This window comes from Elephas maximus, chromosome 6 (assembly GCF_024166365.1).
Source record: "Elephas maximus indicus isolate mEleMax1 chromosome 6, mEleMax1 primary haplotype, whole genome shotgun sequence".
Taxonomy (NCBI): Eukaryota; Metazoa; Chordata; class Mammalia; order Proboscidea; family Elephantidae; genus Elephas; species Elephas maximus.
This window is the reverse complement of record NC_064824.1, coordinates 111,969,811-111,992,406: the sequence shown is the minus strand read 5'-3', so window position 1 is coordinate 111,992,406 and position 22,596 is coordinate 111,969,811. Positions and strand designations below refer to the sequence as shown.

The 22,596-nt window shown below is 36.2% G+C and overlaps 1 protein-coding gene across 5 annotated transcripts in view; it reads right to left on the bottom strand.

Annotated features, from left to right (window-relative positions):
• SPAG16 (sperm associated antigen 16) overlaps positions 1–22,596 on the bottom strand; it is a 1,001,052-nt gene that overhangs the window by 852,301 nt on the left and 126,155 nt on the right. For all 5 annotated transcript variants that reach the window (XM_049888941.1, XM_049888942.1, XM_049888944.1 and 2 more), the window contains one exon: positions 2,289–2,416. In XM_049888941.1, the coding sequence (XP_049744898.1) occupies positions 2,289–2,416 (128 nt within the window). The remainder of the gene's footprint in view (positions 1–2,288; positions 2,417–22,596) is intronic.

The following is a 22,596-nucleotide window of genomic DNA, read 5'->3' as shown; positions in this document are numbered from 1 at the left end:
CATGGAGCGAGAGGTTAGAAGAAGTAGTGGAATAAAGTAGGTAGAAGAGCAACAAGCACATGGAGAAGAAGAAACAGAGGTATATATAAAGCTGCAGAAACAGACCAACTGAAAATGAAGACGACAGGCAAAGAGAAGCCCAGGTAAATCAGTTGTCTTAAAGTCACAGCCGAATCTTCCTTTAAGTATGTTCCCCTAAAAGATTAGTGATTATTCTTTCTACTAGTGATTCATTTTTCTACTACCTAACTCATAATGCTAGAACCTCCTCTCCTAATGGGATTTCCAGGGCAGACTGTGATAGAGAAATTATTCTCTGGGTGGTAGTAGTACTTACCAGGGCAGCAAGCTGTTTTTCCAAAGGCTGGAAACTAAGCTAAAAGATCCCCTTGTCTTTGACTAGGAGCTAAATGTTTCCCTCCTTCCCTTGTCCACATTTTCATTTAACAGGAGCTTTTCCGTTATCCTCCACTTAACAATTGCTGGACTGACCAACACTCCCCATTCTCTCTGTAAAACACACTAGCTGTGCCACTGCACCCGGGTGCTCAGTGCTCTCAGGCCACACCCAAGTGGACCAGTACAGACTGCTCCCACAGGCCAACTGCTATGATTGCAAAGGATCACAGGAGTTTGTTCCTAAACCTCCTTACAAGTCAGTTGTGTTTGCTATTATAATCTAATTAAAGATCAATTAAGGTGATGACATATGAGTGGGGTAAAGGGAATTGATTTCCTCAAAAATTAAATAAATGCTATGGAAAAAGGAGATCTTCCAAATGTCTGAAGTTCTTGCTTCAGTTTAAAGAAATTACAAACTGAAATTGTAGATGATGGCTTACAGTATGACCAATGCAAGACCTACAGCACAGAATTCCAATCAGCAGACACTTAATCAAAGAACATGCCATGGCCTTATACCAAAAGACTGGCGTATGAATGCACATGCACGTGTTTAAGTTGAAATACAATAAATAAGGTATGAATATATCATTTGTATGGTTCCCTTTATTAACAGACATTTTCAATTCATTAACCTACTAGTTTTGGTCATGACACAAAGGACTGTATCTACTGTGCTCTTAATTAATATACTATAGACAATATTCTTGAAACTAAGTAATAATCGAACTAATAGGGTTTAGAAAGTGGACTATCTATACAGTTATCAAGTTTGCAAATGGAAAAAAAGTAAACAACCTCAACCACAGGTAAAATACATGGAAATTATTAGAGTTGGTTAACATCGTATTCTGAGACATTAGTCCTCGTTAACTTAAGTATAATAGGAACAATCATAGTTTGCCATATTTTTTGTACAAATCTTAGATTTCTTGAAAACCAATGACATAACTCTGGGATTATATAAACAATTGTTAGAAAATAATACTACTTAAGTGAAATGTAATCAAAATTATGTATCTGTGAGTATCAACAAAAGCTGACCACTTAGACTAAAATCTTAATGCATCACAGAAGAAAATGTTTCTCTGAGGAATCTATGTGTTAAAGAACATAGATTCCTCAGAGAAATATCTTCCTCAAAAACTGTGAATAAATAGTACTATAAATTTTACAAGATTTAAAATAAGTTTCCTGTGAATATAAATGTGCAAATTCATGAAAAATACATTTTTAATAAATGCCAAGAAGTAATAATATTGGTCTTTAAATTTGATTTACTGATGTGATAACCATTAACCCATTACCACTGAGTTAATTCTGACTCATAGCAACCCTATAGATCAGAGTAGAACTTCCCCACAGGGTTTCCAAGGAGCGCCTGGTGGATTTGAACCGCCGACTTTTTAGTTAGCAGCCAAGCTCTTAACCACTGCACCACCACAGCTCTGATGCGATTATAGTAAACCAAACTCTGGTCCTCAAAGCAAACATCAAGGAGGATTTGTTAGTGGGGGAAAAAAAAAACTGAACATTGGTAAAATTGTTAAGTAAAATAAACAAATGAAATGCATAGTTGCTGAGATTCTCTCTTTAAAATAAATCCTACAAATCTCTCTAAAAATGATTTCTGCATTATTTTAAGTTGGGGCTTCAAGCTCCACGTTATATACATACAATAGTGCACTTAGTCTGTACTGCCACCAAGTGCCTAAACAAATTAGTTTTAAGAATCTTGAAGGAGCTGTAAGCAGATTCTTTCAGCGCTGTAACAATTTAGAACAGGCGAAGAACATGCCACTTCTACCACGAATGGCTGGCTATAAGATCACCAGCACACATGACAATAAAATCTCAATGGCATTAATAAAATATCAGAATCCTACCAGATCACTGGAAGTTCATGCAGCCTAAAGATGTTATTCAGCTTATAGTCAAATTTTGATGGACCAAGGTTTTCTTTACACAAATACTGGCTTGGATCTGGTTGTATAACTACTGGAAATTCTGAATCCTGGAGGAAAAAAAGAAAAAAACCAAGAACTCTGTTATATATCCAGATATAAAACATTGATACCCTGTGTTATGTGATATTAAATTATAACATAAATGTTATGATTATATTCCCCTAGGGCTTCATTTCATATTTCAGTTTTGAGTAAATATGGAAAAAAAGACAAAATTTTAGATCAGGAACAAATCTATTTGCATAAATAATTTTTACTCTAAACTACATGCTACTTATTAAAATTATTTGAAAATTTATATGAATTCAATGAAGCACCATATAATGTCTTTTTCAATAAAGTGTCCATCCCCAACAATAATGTCAGCAGCTAAAGTCTGTTTTATGCTTATAGCCCTTTGTCTTCTAGAAATGGTAGACAATAAATATCCTCATCTGGTAACAAATAATAACATTTGTTCATTGATAAATTACTACTTTTTTCTTTAAGTCAAAAAAGTCATTTATTGAAGTTAAAAGGTTTTTGTTATAATCATTTTTAAATCTCACATACATTAGATTCCACATCTACCATTTGCTTCCCACATTTTCCCCGTATCCCTAGCAAACTCTAACTAAAGATCAAAGGTCATTTTCAGTCCACGAGAGTGCAGTCACTCCTCAGTGGAAAGAAGACATGCTAATAACAGGTACTCTATTAATACTTAATGAGGAGTAATTGCTTATGTCTATAAGAAGAAGGAATTGTCAAGCCCCTAACACTTACTGCCTTTAGAGACAGAGGCATATCATTCATTTGTTCATTTATTCAAAAAATGTTTAGCAGCATTACTTTATCCCAAACATTATTTTAGGCATAGAGAGTCCAAGAGTGAACAAAGCAGACAGAAATTCTTGCCCTCATGGAGGGTACATTCTTTGATATAACCTCAGAGCCATAAATAACAAAGCTAATTTTTATAAATTATATTGTATTTCTGATTTAAAAAGTAATGCATATTCATACAACAATTGCAGGCATTTCAAGCTATTACAAAGAAAAAAATTTTAAAGTCAATCTTCTTATCACTACTCAGATATATAGTGAAACCTGTGGGAGCTGGAACTCAACAAGACTGACTTGTTTTTCTGTGTATCCCAAGTTTTCCGGTTTTGACAGGGTGCAGTCTTACTTTTCTTTCGCTCTCTATTAATAGAAATAATTTGAGTTTTCCTTCTCTGGCAGGTTTCCACCTTACACAGGTTCTACTTTTGAAAGTTTTACTGTAATTACTATTGATACTTTGGTTTAATCATTTGTTTTCTCTCTCTCTTTCTCAACTTTTATAAAATTGGAATCGTACTGTATTATAAACCCTCTATTTTTCAATTAACATTACACAACCGCATTTTTACATCATTAAATCTGTTTGAAAACACGATAAATGCTGTATTTTATTTAACCATCCAGCTATTTTTGTTTCCCTTATGGTTATCAATGCTATGAACAGTTTTCTGTGATTCTGTAGCGATTATTTCTTTAATTCACAGTTTTAGAAGTATAAATAAATAATAATTGAAATAGATTTAATATTTAACAAAATATGATACCACTTGACAGATTACTCTTCAGAAATATTATACCAATTTATACTCCTGTGAGTCATATAGATCTGGGTGCAATTTGTCACATCTTTAGAATTCACACTCACACACATATTTAAAATAATTCATTTAATGATTTTTTTACTGATATTTATTATCTACTTCAATATAGGCACTGGTTTAGGCTCTTAAATATATAACTAAGCAAAATAGACAAAACTCCTTCTTACAGAAGCCTCCATTCTAGCAGGAGGACACCACGGACAACAAAAATAAAAAACATTTGGTAATACAATATTTAGAAGGTAAAAAGGCCATGAAAAAACTATTGCTAACTGATAGATAAAATTGTATTTCATTAAAGTTTTAATGTTTATTTCTTAAACTAATAGATTGTTAGACTTTATGTGTTATTTCTTTTTTGTACTTCATTTTTTTCTGAATTGTCTATTTGTATTTTTTTCTCATTTTTTCTATGGGTGTGATGGCATTTTATTCTAATAATGCAACTTGGGTTGGGAATGGAAAGAAGGTAAATTATTATGCTGTAAAAATAGCAAGGTAGATCAGAATCTGGCCTTATGTAAGTTTTGACTATGTGAAAATATCTTGAAGCATAAATTTAATATTCACAGCAATTTTTATAAGCACTCTTAAACCAATCATTATATAAAATGAGGCATTCAATAAAACCTAATCAGCTGGGCCCTACAGCCCATTTGCTATAACTGAGAAGAAAATAAGAAAATCCTGAACAACTATTTAAAAGAAAATTTACAAGACTAGCAAAGCCCAATAATAGCAATCCTATCTACACATAGATGTACTTGTAGAGACAAATCATAAGACCATTTATATCACCCAGCCTATATGCTAAAACACTCCAGGAGACAACAGGCAATTAAATGGGCAGGACTGGTGAGGTAAATGTGGGATACACAAATGAGGACAATGCATACAGAACACAGAAAGTAAAGTAAATCTTAAAACTACCTATTCTTTCAAGCTACATAACCCTCCCCCTTTTTTTGTATTGGTAAGGTACAACTGGAGGTCAAAACTAAGCTCTCAATAGTGTCCTTTTATATTTCAGTGGTTCCTAACCATGACTGCACACTGAAATCATAAAGCAGCTTTAAAATGGAGAAATAGAGACAGATAGAAATATATGTGTATGTGTCTGTGTATACACACACACACACACACACACACAGATAGATCACTGGACTCCACCCCAGACCAATTAAATCATAATTTCTGAGGGTGAGGATATGGCACAGATATGTATGAGAGTGTATATAGGTTAAATAGTAAATCTCTCAATTTGATTAAAAAGTCAGTCAGGGTTGAAAATCGCAGCTTTCCTTAGCAATTCAGCTCCACTACACACTAACGTGTGAATCTGAGCTAGCTAGTTAACAAACTTTCTAAGCCTATTTCCCTATCTGTAAAATACAACCAAAATTTTACCTGTTTCATAGGTTTATATGAGGATTAAGCGATACCTTCTCTGTAAAGCATTCATCGCATGCTTGGCACCGACTAAATCTTTAATAAACATTACCTATTCCTGTTGCTCTTTTTGTTATTATTTTAATTAATGATATGCTCATTTTAACTGTTTGGTAAATCACTATGAATTGCTGTATACTCTATTAATTGAGTTATTACAAAATAACCTGTTTTAATCAAAGTTTCAGGTTTAGAATCTTATTGGGATATTGTTTGAAGCAGAAGACTGTATTGTAGTGTGCAAATATTGTAGTGTATTGTAGATGTCAAAATGCCAAGATCACAGTAAGTTAATAGTTAGAGATCCTGTCTGTCCCAGGACCAATGATAAAATGAGGTCAAGCCTCACTGACCAGTCTGGATTAAATATAGCCCTTTACCCATTGGGTCGCTATGAGTCAAAATCCACTCCACGGCAACAAGTTTGGTTTTCTGGTTTATCCAAAGGATGAAATATCTGAAGGGTATCTCTCTATTTCAGTGATATTATCAGTCAGGCATCATCTGCATCTATCCTTATAGGGAAGGCAGGCTATCTACTTGGCTTCCTTCTACATGAATCCCTTGTACACCTTGGTTTCTCCAGGGCCCAAAAGGATCCTAGATCTGTATCGATGCCCTTTGACTGGAGTCTTTTTATCACGTTCTTTGCTTTCCATTGAACTAACCTCCATGAGAAATACCCAGACCAGTTCTGAACCTGAAGTTTTATTCATCCCAGCATTCACTCAACATTTGAATGTCCCCTCTGTGTTAGGCACCAGGTTAATTAAAAACAAAACAAAAAAAAAAGAAAACCACTGTCGAGTCTATTTCAACTCATAGTGACCCTACAGCACAGAGTAGAACTGCCATCACAGGGTTTCCAAGGCTGTAAATCTTTACAGAAGCAGACTGCCACTTATATCCCCCACCGAGCGGCTGGTGAGTTTGAACTGCTAAACTTTTGGTTAGCAGTCAAGTGAATAACCATTGCACAACCAGGGCTCCTTCCTAGATTAAAAAAAAAAAAAAAGTTAATCAAAAAAAAAAAAAAAACTCGCTGCCATCAACTCGATTCCAGCTCATAGTGACACTAAAGGGCAGAATAGAACTGTCACATAGAGTTGTCAAGGGGCTGCTGGTGGAGTCAACTGCGACCTTTTGGTTAGCAGCAGAGCTCTTAAACACTGCACCATCAGGGCTCCTTCAATGTTAGTTTCCAGGTAACAAGTATGAGTAGAATACACTCCTTCCATTCCAAGGACTCACAGTCCTATGAAGGAAACAAACACAAATGACAAATCCCAGCAATGAAAAAATCTAGAGTAGAAACATGTAGAAGATTCTATACTTCAGAAATAAGCAATAAAACTATTAAAAAGAGGAGATAAAATTATCATTAATTGCACAGATTGTTGATAGATGGTAGATAGATCCCAAACCAAACCCACTGTCATCAAGGCAATTCTGACTCAAAGCAACCCTATAGGACAGAGTAGAACTGCCCCATAGAGTTTCCAAGGAGTGCCTGGTAGATTTGAACTGCCAACCTTTTACGTTGCAGCTGTAGCTCTTAACCACTATGCCACCAGAGTTTCCGATAGATAGATAAAATTGCATATGAAGCCAAAAGGGAAAAAATAAAGGAACTGTAAAGAGGTCACATTACTATGACTAGAGTATAAATTATAAAAATTAGTAAATTTCATATATGCAATGAATAGAAGATATAAAAGAATAATATTTCATTACTTTAGCAAAAATAAGATATAAAATACCTAATATAACAATAATAAGAAATGTGCTGAGTCTAAAAATGGAAAATTACACTTTATTCAGCGATATACTGAAGAGGTATAGTTATAGATATACTATAGATTCAAAGAGAAATACTAGATATTGTAAAAATATTAACTCTTAAGAACATTGACTTAAATATTTAAATCAATTCAAATCAAAATTTCAATGTGAATTTTTGAGAAGCCTAAGAAAATTATCCTAAAATTTATCTGGGAAAACATACCAGACAAAATGACTTTGAAATTTATAGTATCTCCATTTTACAGTTGAGGAAACAGGCTTAGAATAATTGTAATCCAGCTCCAAGTAACAAATCTAGTCCCAATGACTCAAAATCTAATGATTTTTCTACCATTACAAAATGACGGCTAAAGAAGAATGGAATATTCCTTCAATCATTCAATCATCAAATTGAAGAAAAAAAATCTTAAAATTTGATAATGTGATAAATGCCAACTTCTGCCTAAAATGTGGAAAAAATACACCTTCATTCATGATGAGCATAAACTGACTTAACCTTTCAAAGGGCAGGTTGGAAATATCTATAAACACAAAAATTGACTCTGCATCTCCACAGCTAGGAATTTGCCTTATGTATATATCCTCATAAAGGCTCACTAAGCTACAAGGTTTCTTTTTAATTTATTTTTGTTTATTTGCTTTATGATTCCCAATTTTTGCTTATAATCTGCAGCATTTCATGTAATATTACATGTTAAAAACAATCTGAGAGTGCAGCAGTGGACAGATGGATTTATTTAAAATGGTATAGTACCACTCTTGCATACTACATTAAACAGACCGGGAGACATGCAGAGCTAATACAGTGTTAGCACACCAGTATGGCCTTATTTGTTGTTAAAATATTGAAAGGATATCTATGCTACTTGATAAATAGCTGGTACCCTGAGCACCTTCCTTATTGTTTCTCTGACTCCTACTACCCTTATAGTGGGACACACCTCATCTTCTTCATTTTCACTATCATGTACTAAATAAGGAAATCTTTGGCACACGTGTACCCCCAGGACCTTTCTCCAGCCCACCAGCTAGCATCTATTCTGATTGCTCAGTGTCCATGCTATACTTCTTAAATATTCTGAATATCCTGACTGAATGTTATATACTAACAGGGAATTATTTCTAAGATACATGATTAACTTGGATTTGAACTGCCAACCTTTTGGTCAGCAGCTATAACACTTAGCCACTACACCACCAGAGTTTTCTAACTTTAAAAACCAAGTTACACAATACTATATATACAGAATCATTCTATTTACATAAAACAAAAAGGCCCTACATAAAAACCAAACCCAGTGCCGTCGAGTCGATTCCAACTCATAGTGGCCCTACAGGACAGAGTAGAACTGCCCCATAGAGTTTCCAAGGAGTGCCTGGCAGATTCAAACACCCGTCCCTTTGGTTAGCAGCTGTAGCACTTAACTACTACACCACCAGGATTTCCAAGGCCCTACATAGGTAATTGCTATATACTGTATGCATAAAAAAATTTCAGAAAGTGTGTGTGTCTTAACAGTGGTTACCTACAGTAAATGGGTATCAGAACAGAGGGAAGAGAATTACTTTTTGTTTTGCATATTTCTATTTTTTATACTGTTTGAATATTTTAACACATATGTACTTTTTTTTAAGATTTCAAATACAGTAACAGGTGCAAAAAAAAAAAAAACAACTAGCTCTACACATATTAAGTGTTCAAAGCAGCTGCAGCAGTATATCAACAGGGAACTGCCAGGGATTCAGGCCAGATTCAGAAGAGGATATGGAACCAGGGGTATCACTGGCTGATATCAGATGGATCCTGGCTGAAAGCAGAGAATACCAGAAGGATGTTTACTTGTGTTTTACTGACTATGCAAAGCCATTCAACTGTGTGGATCATAACAAATTATGGATGACACCGGGAAGAATGAAAATTCCAGAGCACTTAATTGTGCTCATGAGAAATATGTACATAGATCAAGAGGCAGTTGTTCAGACAGAACAATGGGTTACTGCGTGGTTTAAAGTCAGGAAATGTGTGAGTCGGGGTTGTATCCTTTCACCATACCTATTCAATCTGTATGCTGAGCAAATAATCCAGGAAGCTGGACTATATGAAGAAGAATGGGGCATCAGGATTGGAGGAAGACTCTTAACAACCTGCATTATGCAGATGACACAGCCTTGCTTACTGAGAGTGAAGAGGACTTGAAGCACTTACTGATAAAGATCGAAGACCACAGCTTTGAGTATGGATTGCACCTCAACATAAAGAAAACAAAAATCCTCACAATTGGGACCAATAAGCAACATGATGATAAATGAAGAAACGACTAAAGTTGTCAAGGATATGATTTTACTTGGATCCACAATCAACAGCCATGGAAGCAGCAGTCAAGAAATCAAAAGACACATTGCATTGGCAAATCTGCTGCAAAGGACCTCTTTAAATTGTTGAAAAACAAAATTGTCACCTTGAAGACTAAGGTGCGCCCGACCCAAACCATGGTATCTTCAATCACCTCAAATGCATGTGAAAGCTGGACAATAAATAAAGAAGACAGAAGAAGAACTGGTGCCTTTGAATTGTGGTGTTAGCAAAGAATATTGAATATACCACGGACTGTCAAAAGAACAAACAAATCTGTCTTGGAAGAAGTACAACCAGAATGCTCCTTAGAAGCAAGGATGGTGAGACCACATCTTATATACTTTGGACATATTGTCAGGAGGGATCAGTCCCTGGAGAAGGGCATCATGCTTTGTAAAGTACAGGGTCAATGGAAAAGGGGAAGACCCTCATGAGATGGATTGACACAGTGGCTGCAACAATGCACTAAAGCATAATGATTGTGAGCATGGTGCAGGATCAGGCAGTGTTTCTTTCTATGGTCCCTAGGAGTTGGAACCAACTCGACGGCACCTAACAACAGCAAACACATATTAAATGCTCTCAATTGGTGGTAGTATTTTCAACCCATGACTGAGCTGGGCATGATACAGGTAAAATCCTAGATTTAAATGACTGTTCAAAATAAAAATTTTGTAGGTGTAGCAAAGACTGTTATGAGCTTCTCTATATTTTCCAGACTCCCTTGCAGTTAAATTGAATCAAAACAATTAGGCTCCGAAAAATAGGATACAAGTAGAAATGGTGTAAGCACTTCCACCCTCTAAACATCCCACACAGTTCACCATCTCGCTCTTCTCCTGTCACGATGACTTTGGAAAACTATCATTCAGATGGCGTAGCTACAAGACGGCAGCTCGTATTCCTGAATCACTGAATGGAGAAGAGGCACAGAGGAGTCACCACTCCCAAGTTAAGACAAAAACTGTACTGTAAAAGCAGTAGGGATTTGGAGGTTTATATCTTTCAGCTAGTATTGATTACACTGGCCAAAACAGTTAAATGATGATGATCAATCAGGAGCCAATTTACATTAATTTAAAATTACAAGCTAAAAGACAAAATCTTTAAGATAGCATTAAAGCACAATCCCATTAAAACCTGTTTTAAAGTTTATTTTTCTCTCCATGTCTTAAATCCCTATGTGAAGAGGAATTTACCAGAAATGGGGAAGTTTTGTTCAGACTTCTGTGCTCTCATTATTTCATTCATCACTCAAGTGGTCCATTTCCTGCTGACAAGCTTCACACATCACTACCTAGAAATGACTGATGGCTGACATTATCAGCAAGACTTGATTGAGCTAATTGGCATTCACAGCCTAAGTATGGAAACAAGAGTGAGTCAGGAAAAGTCTCCCTTCCTTACATATTCGTTCTATTTCTTGACCTTTATGTTTGTGTGCATTATTGCAGTTTTAGACTGTAGGGAGAAAAATTGTAAAATGCTGTTTTCATGAAGGTATTTACATATTTTTGATCTAAAACTCCTAGAATATCTAATTATTTTTCAAAGTCTCTATATGATTACATCAAGCAAAATAGATTTAATACATTTTAAAGCTACCACTGAGGCATTCTTAATTTTGACCCATATTAAAAACAAAATGTATGACCAATAAACTATCACCTAAAAATTCAACTTCACATTTTTAGAGTATATTTCCAGACTAAACTATGTATTTGTGTCTTAAACTAATAAAACAGAGATCAAATAGTTGTAAGACCTAAAAATATTGGGAATGACAATTAGATTTATACTTCCTCTTTGTTTGTATGTATAGTGTTTTACAGAAAAGGGATTCTTATTTTAAGAAGCAATTTCAGTATACTAATAAAGGCCAGCACAAAAATTTGACAAGCTTAGAAAAAACCTAACTTTTAAAGTTAAGCAATGTCCATGTTTACTGTGTTCAGTAATCATAAGTATTTATTTGGGAAATGACTTCCATTAGTTCTCAAAGGGTGGGCCCCTTATCAGGAGCTTCAACATACACTGAAAACTTGTTTAAAATACAAATTCTAGGGTCCCACCTCAGACTAATAAATCATAAACTCTGAGAATTGGGCCTAACAATCTGTGCTTGTAACAAGCTCTCTAAGTCTGAAGGTTGCTAAGGTTGAGAACCAGTGGTTTATTATCCCAAAAACTCATCTTTCAATATTTAGCAAAGTTAGCTGAAAGATTCATAAAGCATATCTGTAAGCATCATCATCATAATTCAACACATGTACCATATAATCGGAAACCGAGAAAAAGAATAAACTGTGTACATCCAATATATTAAATAATCTAAAAAAAAAATAATAAAAAATAAATTTTTATTAAAATGATAGTAAAAAAGACTCTATATTAACAAAAATAATTACAATGCACAGAAATCGATATGGTTCATTACACCATTTTATTATTTATCACACTGCAGTATGATTAATCACTTTTATATGAACTTTCTAGCCATGGTCTTGTAATGCCCGCAAAATGACTGGCTGGACCACAATCCTGCAAGAGATTGGTGGATTTACTATGCAGATAAAAAAAAAAAAAATTTTTTTTTTTTTTTAGATAGGCCCTTGAAAATCCACTCAATATGATTGAGCCCCTTGTGGTCCAGCTAGGGAATTGTTTGGTTTTGCCATTCTGCTATGCTTATGTAAGTGCCAATCCCAAAGGGGTTCGGGGGACTTCCCTACCATCTAGAAGAGTGTGAAGCAGGGTGCGTCCTTTGGATCTGGGGCCTCTGCCCCAAGAAACTCCTAGGCCCAGAACAGAGAGTTGTCTCTTTGAAGATGGACAGTGGTGGCCACAGTGGGCATGCTAGCATACTGAGAGAGAGTTGAGCATCTTTGGACAGAAGGCTTGCTGGTGGAGCTAGGTGCCTAAGGGCAAACTCAGTGGAGCTAAGAGAGCTATAACATTGGTCCGAGCAGGACAGAGGCCTGAGCATGCCCCGTGCAGGGGCTGCACACCCCTACCCTGGGTTGCAATGGCAGGCCTGTGTAGTGGGGTGTTAGCCAGAGGCAATAGTGACGTGAAGAGGGCATCTGACCTGAACCATAGCCTGATGACCCAGACACATAAGAATGGACATGGGTAATGAAGAAAGGTAGCCTGCCCCCTTTGAGAATCTGTTGTTATTGCTTACTGTTTGCTCTCTATAAATAATAACAATGTTTTTCACTTTGCCAACACTGTGCATCTCTTGTGTCTGACTTGATCACAGAGGAATGTAGCACCCATGGAATGGTTGATGCCAGTGGGTATACAAGTCTCATTTCTAGCAGTCTTATGGCTGCCTGGAATTTGAGGCATGTATCTGCATGTGCCACGCCGACAGACAGACATGAATATACTCACTGAATCCTCAAAAGAACATAATATAACATTGCCAAGGCAAGAGCTCAACTGAAAGCTTCCTAATATTTTAGAGGAAAAAATATTTTCACCTTTATTTTTTATCATATATGATAACTTTCGTTCATAGCTATCCTCATTTAAGCAACCAACTTTATCACTAAAACTTGGGGAGGAAACAAATAAAAAGACCAATGGAAATTTGTATAGCTAAGATTAATAATAATAACAACAGCTATCATTCATTTAATAACCTACACACACATTACCTCAAATCCTCAAGACAGTTCTGCATATTAGATATCCCCCCTCTTTTATATATGGAAAAATATGGAGCTCGGGTAAGACAATGACCTCCTCAAGTCTGTACAACTGGTTAGTGGTAGAACCATAATCCAGATTCCATCTCCCCAACTACAAAGTTGGAGCTGTTTCTTCTTTGCCCCACAGTTCCAGTAACTATGTCAGTATACTTGTGTCTCGAATCGGACTCTGTTAACAGAAGTCCACTGATAAATACAAATAATACTTAAGACCTGCCTTTTCTTCCAGCTTAAAAGAGCCATTGTGGCTTCTTTAATTGATAGTAGTTACTGATTCAAGGGGATGAACATGGTGGGCTTGTGAGTTACTTTCATTACAACACTACTAAATATGGTCCATTTATCATTCTCATTTTCAGATGGGTAAAATTAGGCTAAAATAATTTAATCCTTTTCCCAATGTTATAATTTGTTAGGTTAGGAAACTCAAATTAAAATACAGATTGATTTGATTCCAAAGTCCTTTTCTTTATGCCACACACACACACACACACACATTGTTTTAAACATTTTTTAAATGGGCTTCGTAAACAGAAATCAGAGAAAATAATAAAACTGTTTTTCTTAATGGCTCCATAATCTATATTATGAACACTACTGATGAGTAATACAACTTGGTCTACTTTCTAGTTTTTCTGCCTCTCTCAAATTATAATTATGGCAACTTCTGCCATTTTCTTGATACTTTTTTTTTTTTCTATTGTTTCTAGTCTGCTACAGGCCAGAAAATGCCACAACTCACCTTGTTAATGGCATTATCTTAACTATAACAATAAGGTTCTATATGTGGACTTCCTAAAAGGGAGCACACAAGTCTTTAATGCAGGACTTTGTGATAAGATTCCCATGGTTTGCTCTCCTTGGGGTGTAGGGCTACTTTTTTGATGACCAGAATCAAAAGAAGATTAACTACGGATGATTACATAAGGATTGTTGTGAAAACTGGCTTAAATTTTAGGGAGAAAAGGTAAATATAGTATCTTGCCCTCCTCCCAAATTAATTACAAATGAATGAGAAATCATTAAAAAATGAGAAAGAACAGAAAAGTATATATTTATAAGGTCTCAGACTATGAATCCCTTTCTAAGAATAACATTAAAAGAAGTTACTTTTTATTACACAATTTTAAAATTTCTGAACATAAAAAAAGGGAAAAACTACAGGAAAAAACAGGCATATAAGTTAATTACCTTACACATAAGGAGCTTTTAAAATCTATCATAAAAATAAAACTCTTTAGAAGAAAAAGAGACATAGAATATGAATAGGCAAGTCACCCATAAAATAATCAGTAAAAATGTGAACAGTTTCAGTCTCATTAATAACCAAATAAATATGAATTAAAATAACAAATAAGATACTATTCATTTGCAAAGTAGTAAGCTGAAGGTTTTTAAATAAGAAAACTGGTTATGTGTGTAGGTGCAGGTGCTCTAATACACTGCTGGTAATAATATGCCATTGTTGTCAAGTGCTGTCAAGTTGGTTCAGACTCATAACGACACTACGTGCAACAGAACGAAACAGTGTCTAGTTCTGTGCCATCCTTACAATAATTGCTATGGTTGAGCCCATTGTTGCAGCTACTATGACAATCCACCTCGTTGAGGGTCTTCCTCTTTTTTGCTGACCTTCTACTTTACCAAGCATGATGTCCTTCTCCAGGGAGTGGTGCTTCCTGATGACACGTCAAAAGGATGTAAGACAAATTTTCACAATCCTCGACTCTAAGAAGCATTCTGGCTGTACTTCTTCCAAGACAAGATTTGTTAATACATCTGGCAGTCCATGGTATAGTCAATATTCTTAGCCAACACCGTAATTCAAAGGCATCAGTTCTTCTTTGGTCTTTCTTATTCTTTGCCCACCTTTCAAATGCATATGAGGCAATTTAAATACTATGGCTTGGGTCAGGCCCACCTTGGTCCTCAAAATGACACCTTTCCAGTAGGCATAAACAGCATACAAACCATAATTAACAATACACAAATACCAGAAGATAAGTTAGATAGATGGGATTTCCTAAAAATTAAACACTTAACGCTCACCAAAAGACTTCACACAAACGGTAAAAAGAGAACCTACAGACTGGGAAACAAGTTTCGGCTATGACATCTGACAAAGGCTTTATCTCTAAAATCTATAGGAAAATCCAACACTTCTACCACAAAAAGAAAAATAGTACAATTAAAAAATGAGCAAAGGATATGAACAGACACTCACCAAAGAAGACAGTCAGGGGCTAACAGACATATGAGGAAGTGTCTGTGATCAGAAATGTAAATCAAAACTACAATGAGATACCACTTCACCCCAACATTACTGGCATGAATCAAAAAAAACAGAAAATAACAAATGTTGGAGATGCTGTGGGGGGACTGAAACTCTTATGTATTGCTGGTGGGAATGTAAAATGGTACAACCATTTTGGAAAACAACATGGTGCTTCCTTAAATCCTAGAAAGAGAAATACCATACCATCCAGTAATCCCATTCCTAGGACTATATCCTAGAGATATGAGCCATCACACAAATAGACATATGTACACCCATGCTCACTGCAGCATTATGCAAAATAACAAAAAGATGGAAACAACCTAAGTGCCCATCAACAGATGAATGGATAAACTATGATACATACACACAATGGAATATTACTCAACGATAGAGAACAATGATGAACCTTTGAAACATCTCATAACATGGAGGCATTATGCTGAATGAAATAACTCAATCACAAAAGGACACATACTGTAGGAGATTACCAAAAAAAAAAAAAAAAAACATGAAATGTTTTCACACAGAAATAAACAATCTTTGATGGTGACAAGGGAGGGGAAAGTTGGGGAAGGAAAACACTAACTAGACGTTAGATAAGTGTTAACTTTGGTGAAGGGTAAGACAGTACACAATACTGGGGAAGTCAGCACAACTTGACCAGGACTAAACCATACAAGTTTCATAGACCATCCAAACACCCTGAGGCAGAGCTACTAGGCTGAAGGCTGGGGACCATGGTCTTTGGCGACATCTAGCTCAATTGGCATAACATAGTCTTTTAAAAAATGTTCTACATCCAACTGTGGTGGGTAGCGACTGGGGTCTTAAAAGCCTGTGAGCTGCCATCTCAGATACATTTACTGGTCTCATCTCGGCTGGAGCAAAGAAGAATAAAGAAGACCAAAGACACGAGGGCAAGATTAGTCCAAAAGACTGATAAATGGACCACGTCTGCCACAACCTCCAACAGACTGAGCCTAGAACAACTAGATGGTACCCAGTTACCACCACTGACTGCTCTGGCTGGAATCACAATAGAGGGTCCAGGACAGAACTGGAAAAAAATGTAGAACAAAATTCAAATTAAAAAAAAAAAAGACAAGGCTTGCTGATTGGACAGGGACTGGTGAAACTCCACGATTATGGCCCCGGGACATCCTTTTAACTCAGTATTGAAGTCACTTCTGAGGTTCACCATTCAGCCAAAGATTAGACAGTTCTAGAGGACCAACAATAATACACATGAAGGAAGTTCAATAATGTATATGAGACTAATGGACACACCAGCCCCAAAGCAAAGACAAGAAGGCAGGGACAGGAAAACTGATCAATGGAAACAGGGAACCTGAGGTAGAGAAGGGGAGAGTGTTGACACATCATGGGGTTGGCAACCAATGTCAAAAAACAATTTGTGTATTAACTCTTTAATAACAAATGAATTTGCTCTGTAAACTTTCACATAAATCACAAAAAAAAAAAAGGAAAAGAAATGACATCTTTGCTTTTTATACTTTAAAGAGATCTTTTGCAGCAGATTTGCCTAATGCAATATATCATTTGATTTCTTGACTACTGCTTCCTATGGGTGTTGATTATGGATCCCAGTAAAGTGAAATCCTTGACAACTTCAATCTTTTCTCCATTTATCGTGATGTTGTTTGTTGGTCTACTTCTAAGAATTTTTGTTTTCTTTATGTCGAGGTGTAATCCATACTGAAGGCCATAGTCTTTGATCTTAGTAAGTGCTTCAAGTTCTCTTGGCTTTCAGCAATCGAGGTTGTGTCATCTGCATATCACAGGTTGTTAATGAGTCTTCTACCAATCCTGATAATGTGTTTTTCTTCGTATAGTCCAGCTTCTCAGATTATTTGCTCAGCATACAGATTGAATAAGTATGGTGAAAGGATATAACCTTGACACATACCTTTTCTGATTTTAAACCACACAGCATTCCCTTACTCTGTAGGATAGACTGACGCTTGGTTTATGTACAGGTTTCTCATGTGTACAATTAAGTGTTCTGAAATTCCTATTCTTCACAATGTTATCCATAATTTGTCTTGATCCACACAGTCAAAAGCCTTTGCACAGTCAAAACACGAATAAACATCTTTCTGGTATTCTGTTTTCAGCCAAGATCCATCTGACATCAGCAATGATATTCCTCATTCCAAGACCTCTTCTGAATTTGGCTTGAATTTCTGTCAGTTTCTTGTCAATGTACTGATACAATCATTTTTTAATTATCTTCAGAAAATTTTAATTCCTTGTGATATTAATGATATCATTTAATAATTTCCATATTCTGTCAGATGACCTTTCTTTGGAATAGGCACAAATATGGATCTCTTCCAGTCGATTGGCCAGTAGCTGCCTTCCAACTTTCTTGGCATAGACAAGTGAGTACTTCCAGGGTTGTATCCATGTGTTGAAAGATCTCAGTTGGTATTTTGTCATTTTCTGGAAGCCTTGCTTTTCGCCAATCCCTTCAGTGCAGCTTGGACTACTTCCTTCAGTACCACTGATTCCTGATCATATATGCTACCTCCTGAAATGGTTGAACATTGACCAGTTCTTTTTGGTACAGTGACTCCATGCATTCCTTTCATCTTCTTTTGATGCTTCCTGCATTGTTCAATATTTTGCCCATAGGATCCTTCATTATTTTGACTTGAGGCTTGAATTTTTTCTTTAGTTCTTTCAGCTTGATAAATGCAGAGCATGACCTTTCCTTTTGGTTTTCTAACTCCAGGTCTGTTTTCTCAAGCCCCCCCCCCCCCCCCTTTAAATCTTCCATTCACCTCTTTTATTTCATCAATTCTTCCATTTGCTTTAGTTACTCCATGCTCAAGAGCAAGTTTCAGAGTCTCTTCTGATATCTATTTTGGTCTTTTCTTTATTTCCTGTCTTTTTAGTCACCTCTCGCTTTCTTCATGTATGATGTCCTTAAAGTCACAATTCATTTGGTCTTTGGTCATTAGTGTTAGATGCATTAAATCAATTTGTGAGATGGTCTCTAAATGCAGGTGGAATACAATGAAGGTCATACTTGGACTTGTTTTAATTTTCTTCAGCCTCAACTTAAACTTGCATATGAGCAATTAATGGTCTGTTCCATAGTTGGTCCCTGGCTTTTTTCGTATTGATGATATTGAGCTTCTCCATCATCTACTTCCACAGATGTAGTTAATTTAATTCCTATGTATCAAATTGGCAAGGTCCACATGTATAGTCAGAGTTTATATTGTTGAAAAAAGGTATTTGCAATGAATAAGTCATTGGTCTTGCAAAATTCTATTAAGGGATCTCTGGCATAGTTTCTACCACCAAGGCCATATTTTCCAACTGTCAATCCTTTTTTGTTCCAACTTTCCCATTCCAATCACCAGTAATCATCAATGCATCTTGATTGTATGTTTGATCAACTACAGATATTGGTAAAAATCCTCAATTTCTTCAGCTTTGCCATTACAGGTTGGTGTGTAAATGTGAATAATTGTCTTATTAACTGGCATTCCTTGTAGGTGTATGGAGATCATTCTATCACTGACAATGTTGTACTTCAGGATAAGTTTTGAAATGTTCTTTTTGATAATGAATGCAATGCCATTCCTCTTCATTTTGTCATTCCTGGCATAGTAGATCATATGACTGTCCAATTCAAAATGGCCAATGTCAGTCCATATCAGCTCACTAATGCCTAGGATATTGATCTTTATTTGTTCCATTTCATTTTTGATGACTCCAATTTTCCTAGATTCATACTTCATACTTTCCATGTTCAGATTACAAATGGATGTTTGCAGCTGTTTCTTCTCACTCTGAGTCATGAAACATTATCAAATGAAGGTCCTAAAAGCTTCATTCCATCCACATCACCAAGGCAGGCTCTACTTTCAGGATGTAGCTATTCCCCAGTCCTATTTTAAGAGCCTTCCAACCTAAGAGGCTCATCTTCTGGCACTATATTGACAATGTTCTGCTGAAATTTATAAGGTTTTCACTGGCCAATTTTTTTATAAGTAGATCGCCAGGTCTGCCTTCCTGGTCTGTCTTATTCTGTCTTAGTCTGGAAGCTCAGCTGAAACCTGTCCACCACAGGTGACCTAGCTGGTATTTGAAATACCAGTGTCATAACTTCCAGAATCACAGCAATATGCAAGCCAGCACAGTACAACAAATGGACTGATGAGTGGTGGGGTAATAATATGGATGTATTCTGGATACAAAACTCTAGAAAGAAGTTTGGCAGTGTGTAACAAATGTATTTTTTTAAGATAAACAAATATCTTGTACCACTAAGTCCTTTTCTAAAAATTTACTCTAAGAAAGTATTCAAACCAGTGTGCTATGATAAATAAAGATATATATGATACCTTTCTTTGTAATAAAAAAAGGACTGAAAAAACCTAAATGTCCAATAAAAGGTTAGTTAACTGAATTACAGAATACCATGTGGCCCGGTGATGTGGCACTATTTATCTGTTAAAAATTATATTATCAAAGAATATTTATGCACATAGAAAGCTGCTCACATAATACACATGTCTATTTACACACACATATATGTGCAAATAGAAAAGTTTGTCAGCATATTAATTGTAGCTATCTCTAGATGTTTTTTTATTTTGTTTAGTATTAATTTCTGCGTTTCCAAATTTTTCTTTAAGGGATTAAGATTGTTTTAACATTTGGAAAATTTGTTGTTAGGTGTCATTGAGCGGTTCCGACTCATAGCGATTCTATGTACAACAGAATGAAACACTGCCTGGTCCTGTGCCATCTGAGTCACTGTGTCAATCCACCTCACTGAGTGTCTTCCTCTTTCTCACTGACCCTTTACTTTACAAAGCTTGATGTCCTTCTCCAGGGACTGGTCCCTCCTGATAACAACTCCAAAGTATGTGAGACAAAGACTCACCATCCTTGCTTCTAATGAGCATTGTGGTAGTACTTCTTCCAAGACAGATTTGTTTTTTCTTTTGGCAGTCCATGGCATATTCAATTTTCTTCACCAACACCATAATTCAAATGCATCAATTCTTCTTTGCTCTGCTTTATTCATCATCCAGCTTTTGCATGCATATGACACAATCGAAAACACCACGGTTTGGGTCGGGTGCACCTTAAGCTGTAAAGTGACATCTTTGCTTTTTAATACTTTAAAGAGATCTTGTACAGCAGGTTTGCCCAATGCAATGCATTATTTGACATCTTGAGTGCTGCTTCCATGGGCATTGATTGTGGATCCAAGTAAAATGAAATCCTTGACAACTTTAATCTTTTCTCTATTTATCATGGTGTTGCTTATTGGTCCAGCTGTGAGGATTTTTACTTTATGTTGAGATGTAGTCCATATCGAAGGTTATAGTTTTTGATCTTTATCAGTAAGCACTTCAAGTCCTCTTCACTTTCAGCAAGCAAGGTTGTGTCATCTGCCTATTGCAGGTTGTTAATAAATCTTCCTCCAATCCTGATGCCACGTTCTTCATATAGTCCAGATTCTCGGATTATTTGTGCACTATACAGATTAAGTATGGTGAAAGAATACAACCCTGACACACACCTTTCCTGACTTTAAGTCATGTAGTATTCCCTTGTTCTGTTCGAACAACTGCCTGTTGGTTTATGCACAGATTCCTCGAAAGCACAATTGTTCTGTACTTCCCATTCTTCCCAATATTATCCATAATTTGTTATGATCCACACAGTTGAATGTATTTGCATAGTCAATGAAACACAGGTAAACATCTTTCTGGTCTTCTCTGCTTTCAGACAGGATCCATCTGACATCACCAATGATATCCCTTGTTCCACATCCTGTTCTGAATCCGGCTTGTACATCTGGCAGTTCCCTGTTGATGTACTGCCGTGACTAGTTTTGAATGATATTCAACAAAATTTTATTTGTGTGTGATATTAATGATATTGTCCAGTAGTTTCCTCATTGTGTCAGATCACCTGTTTTTGGAATGCGTACAAATATGGAACTCTTCCAGTGGGTTGGCCAGATAACCATCTTCCAAACTAATGGCATAGAAAAGTGAGCACTTCTGCCACTGCATCTGTTTGTTGAAACATCTCAGTTGGTATTCTGTCAATTCCTGTAGCCTTGTTTTTTGCCAATGTCTTCAGTGCAGCCTGGACCTCTTCCTTCGGTGCCATCAGTTTTTGATCATATACTACCTCCTGAAATGTTTGAACTCTGATCTTTTTTTTTTTTTTTGGTATACTGTGTGTATTCATCCCATCCTCTTTTGATGCTTCCTGCATCAATTAATATTTTGTTCATGTTGTTGTTATTGTTAGGTGCTGTTGAGTCAGTTCCAACTCATAGCAACCCCATGCATAACAGAATGAAACACTGTCCAGACCTGTGCCATCCTCACAATTGTTGTTATGCTTGAGCCCATTGTTGCTGCCACTGTGTCAATTCATCTCACTGAAGGTCTTCCTCTTTTTCACTGACCCTCTACTTTACCAGGTACAATGTCCTTCTCCAGTAACTGAGCCCTCCTGATAACATGTTCAAAGTATGTGAGATATAGTCTCACCATCCTTGCTTCTGAGAAGCATCCTGGTTGTACTCCTTCCAAGGCAGATTTGTTCATTCTTCTGGCAGTCCATGGTATATTCAATAATCTTTGCCAACACCACAATTCAAAGTCGTCAATTCTTTTTCAGTCTTCTTTACTCATCAACCAGCTTTCACATACATACAAGGTGATTGATTGAAAACGCCATGGCTTGGGTCAGTCGCACATTAGTCTTCAAGGTGACATCTTTGCTTTTTAACACTTTAAAGATGTCTTCTGTAGCAGATTTGCCCAGTGCAATGCATCTTTTGATTTCTTGACTGCTGCTTCCCACAGAATCCCTCAGTATTGTAACTGAAGGCTTGAATTTTTTCTTCAGTTCTTTCAGCTTGAGAAATGAATGCTGAGCATATTCTTCTCTTTGGGTTTTCTATCTCCAG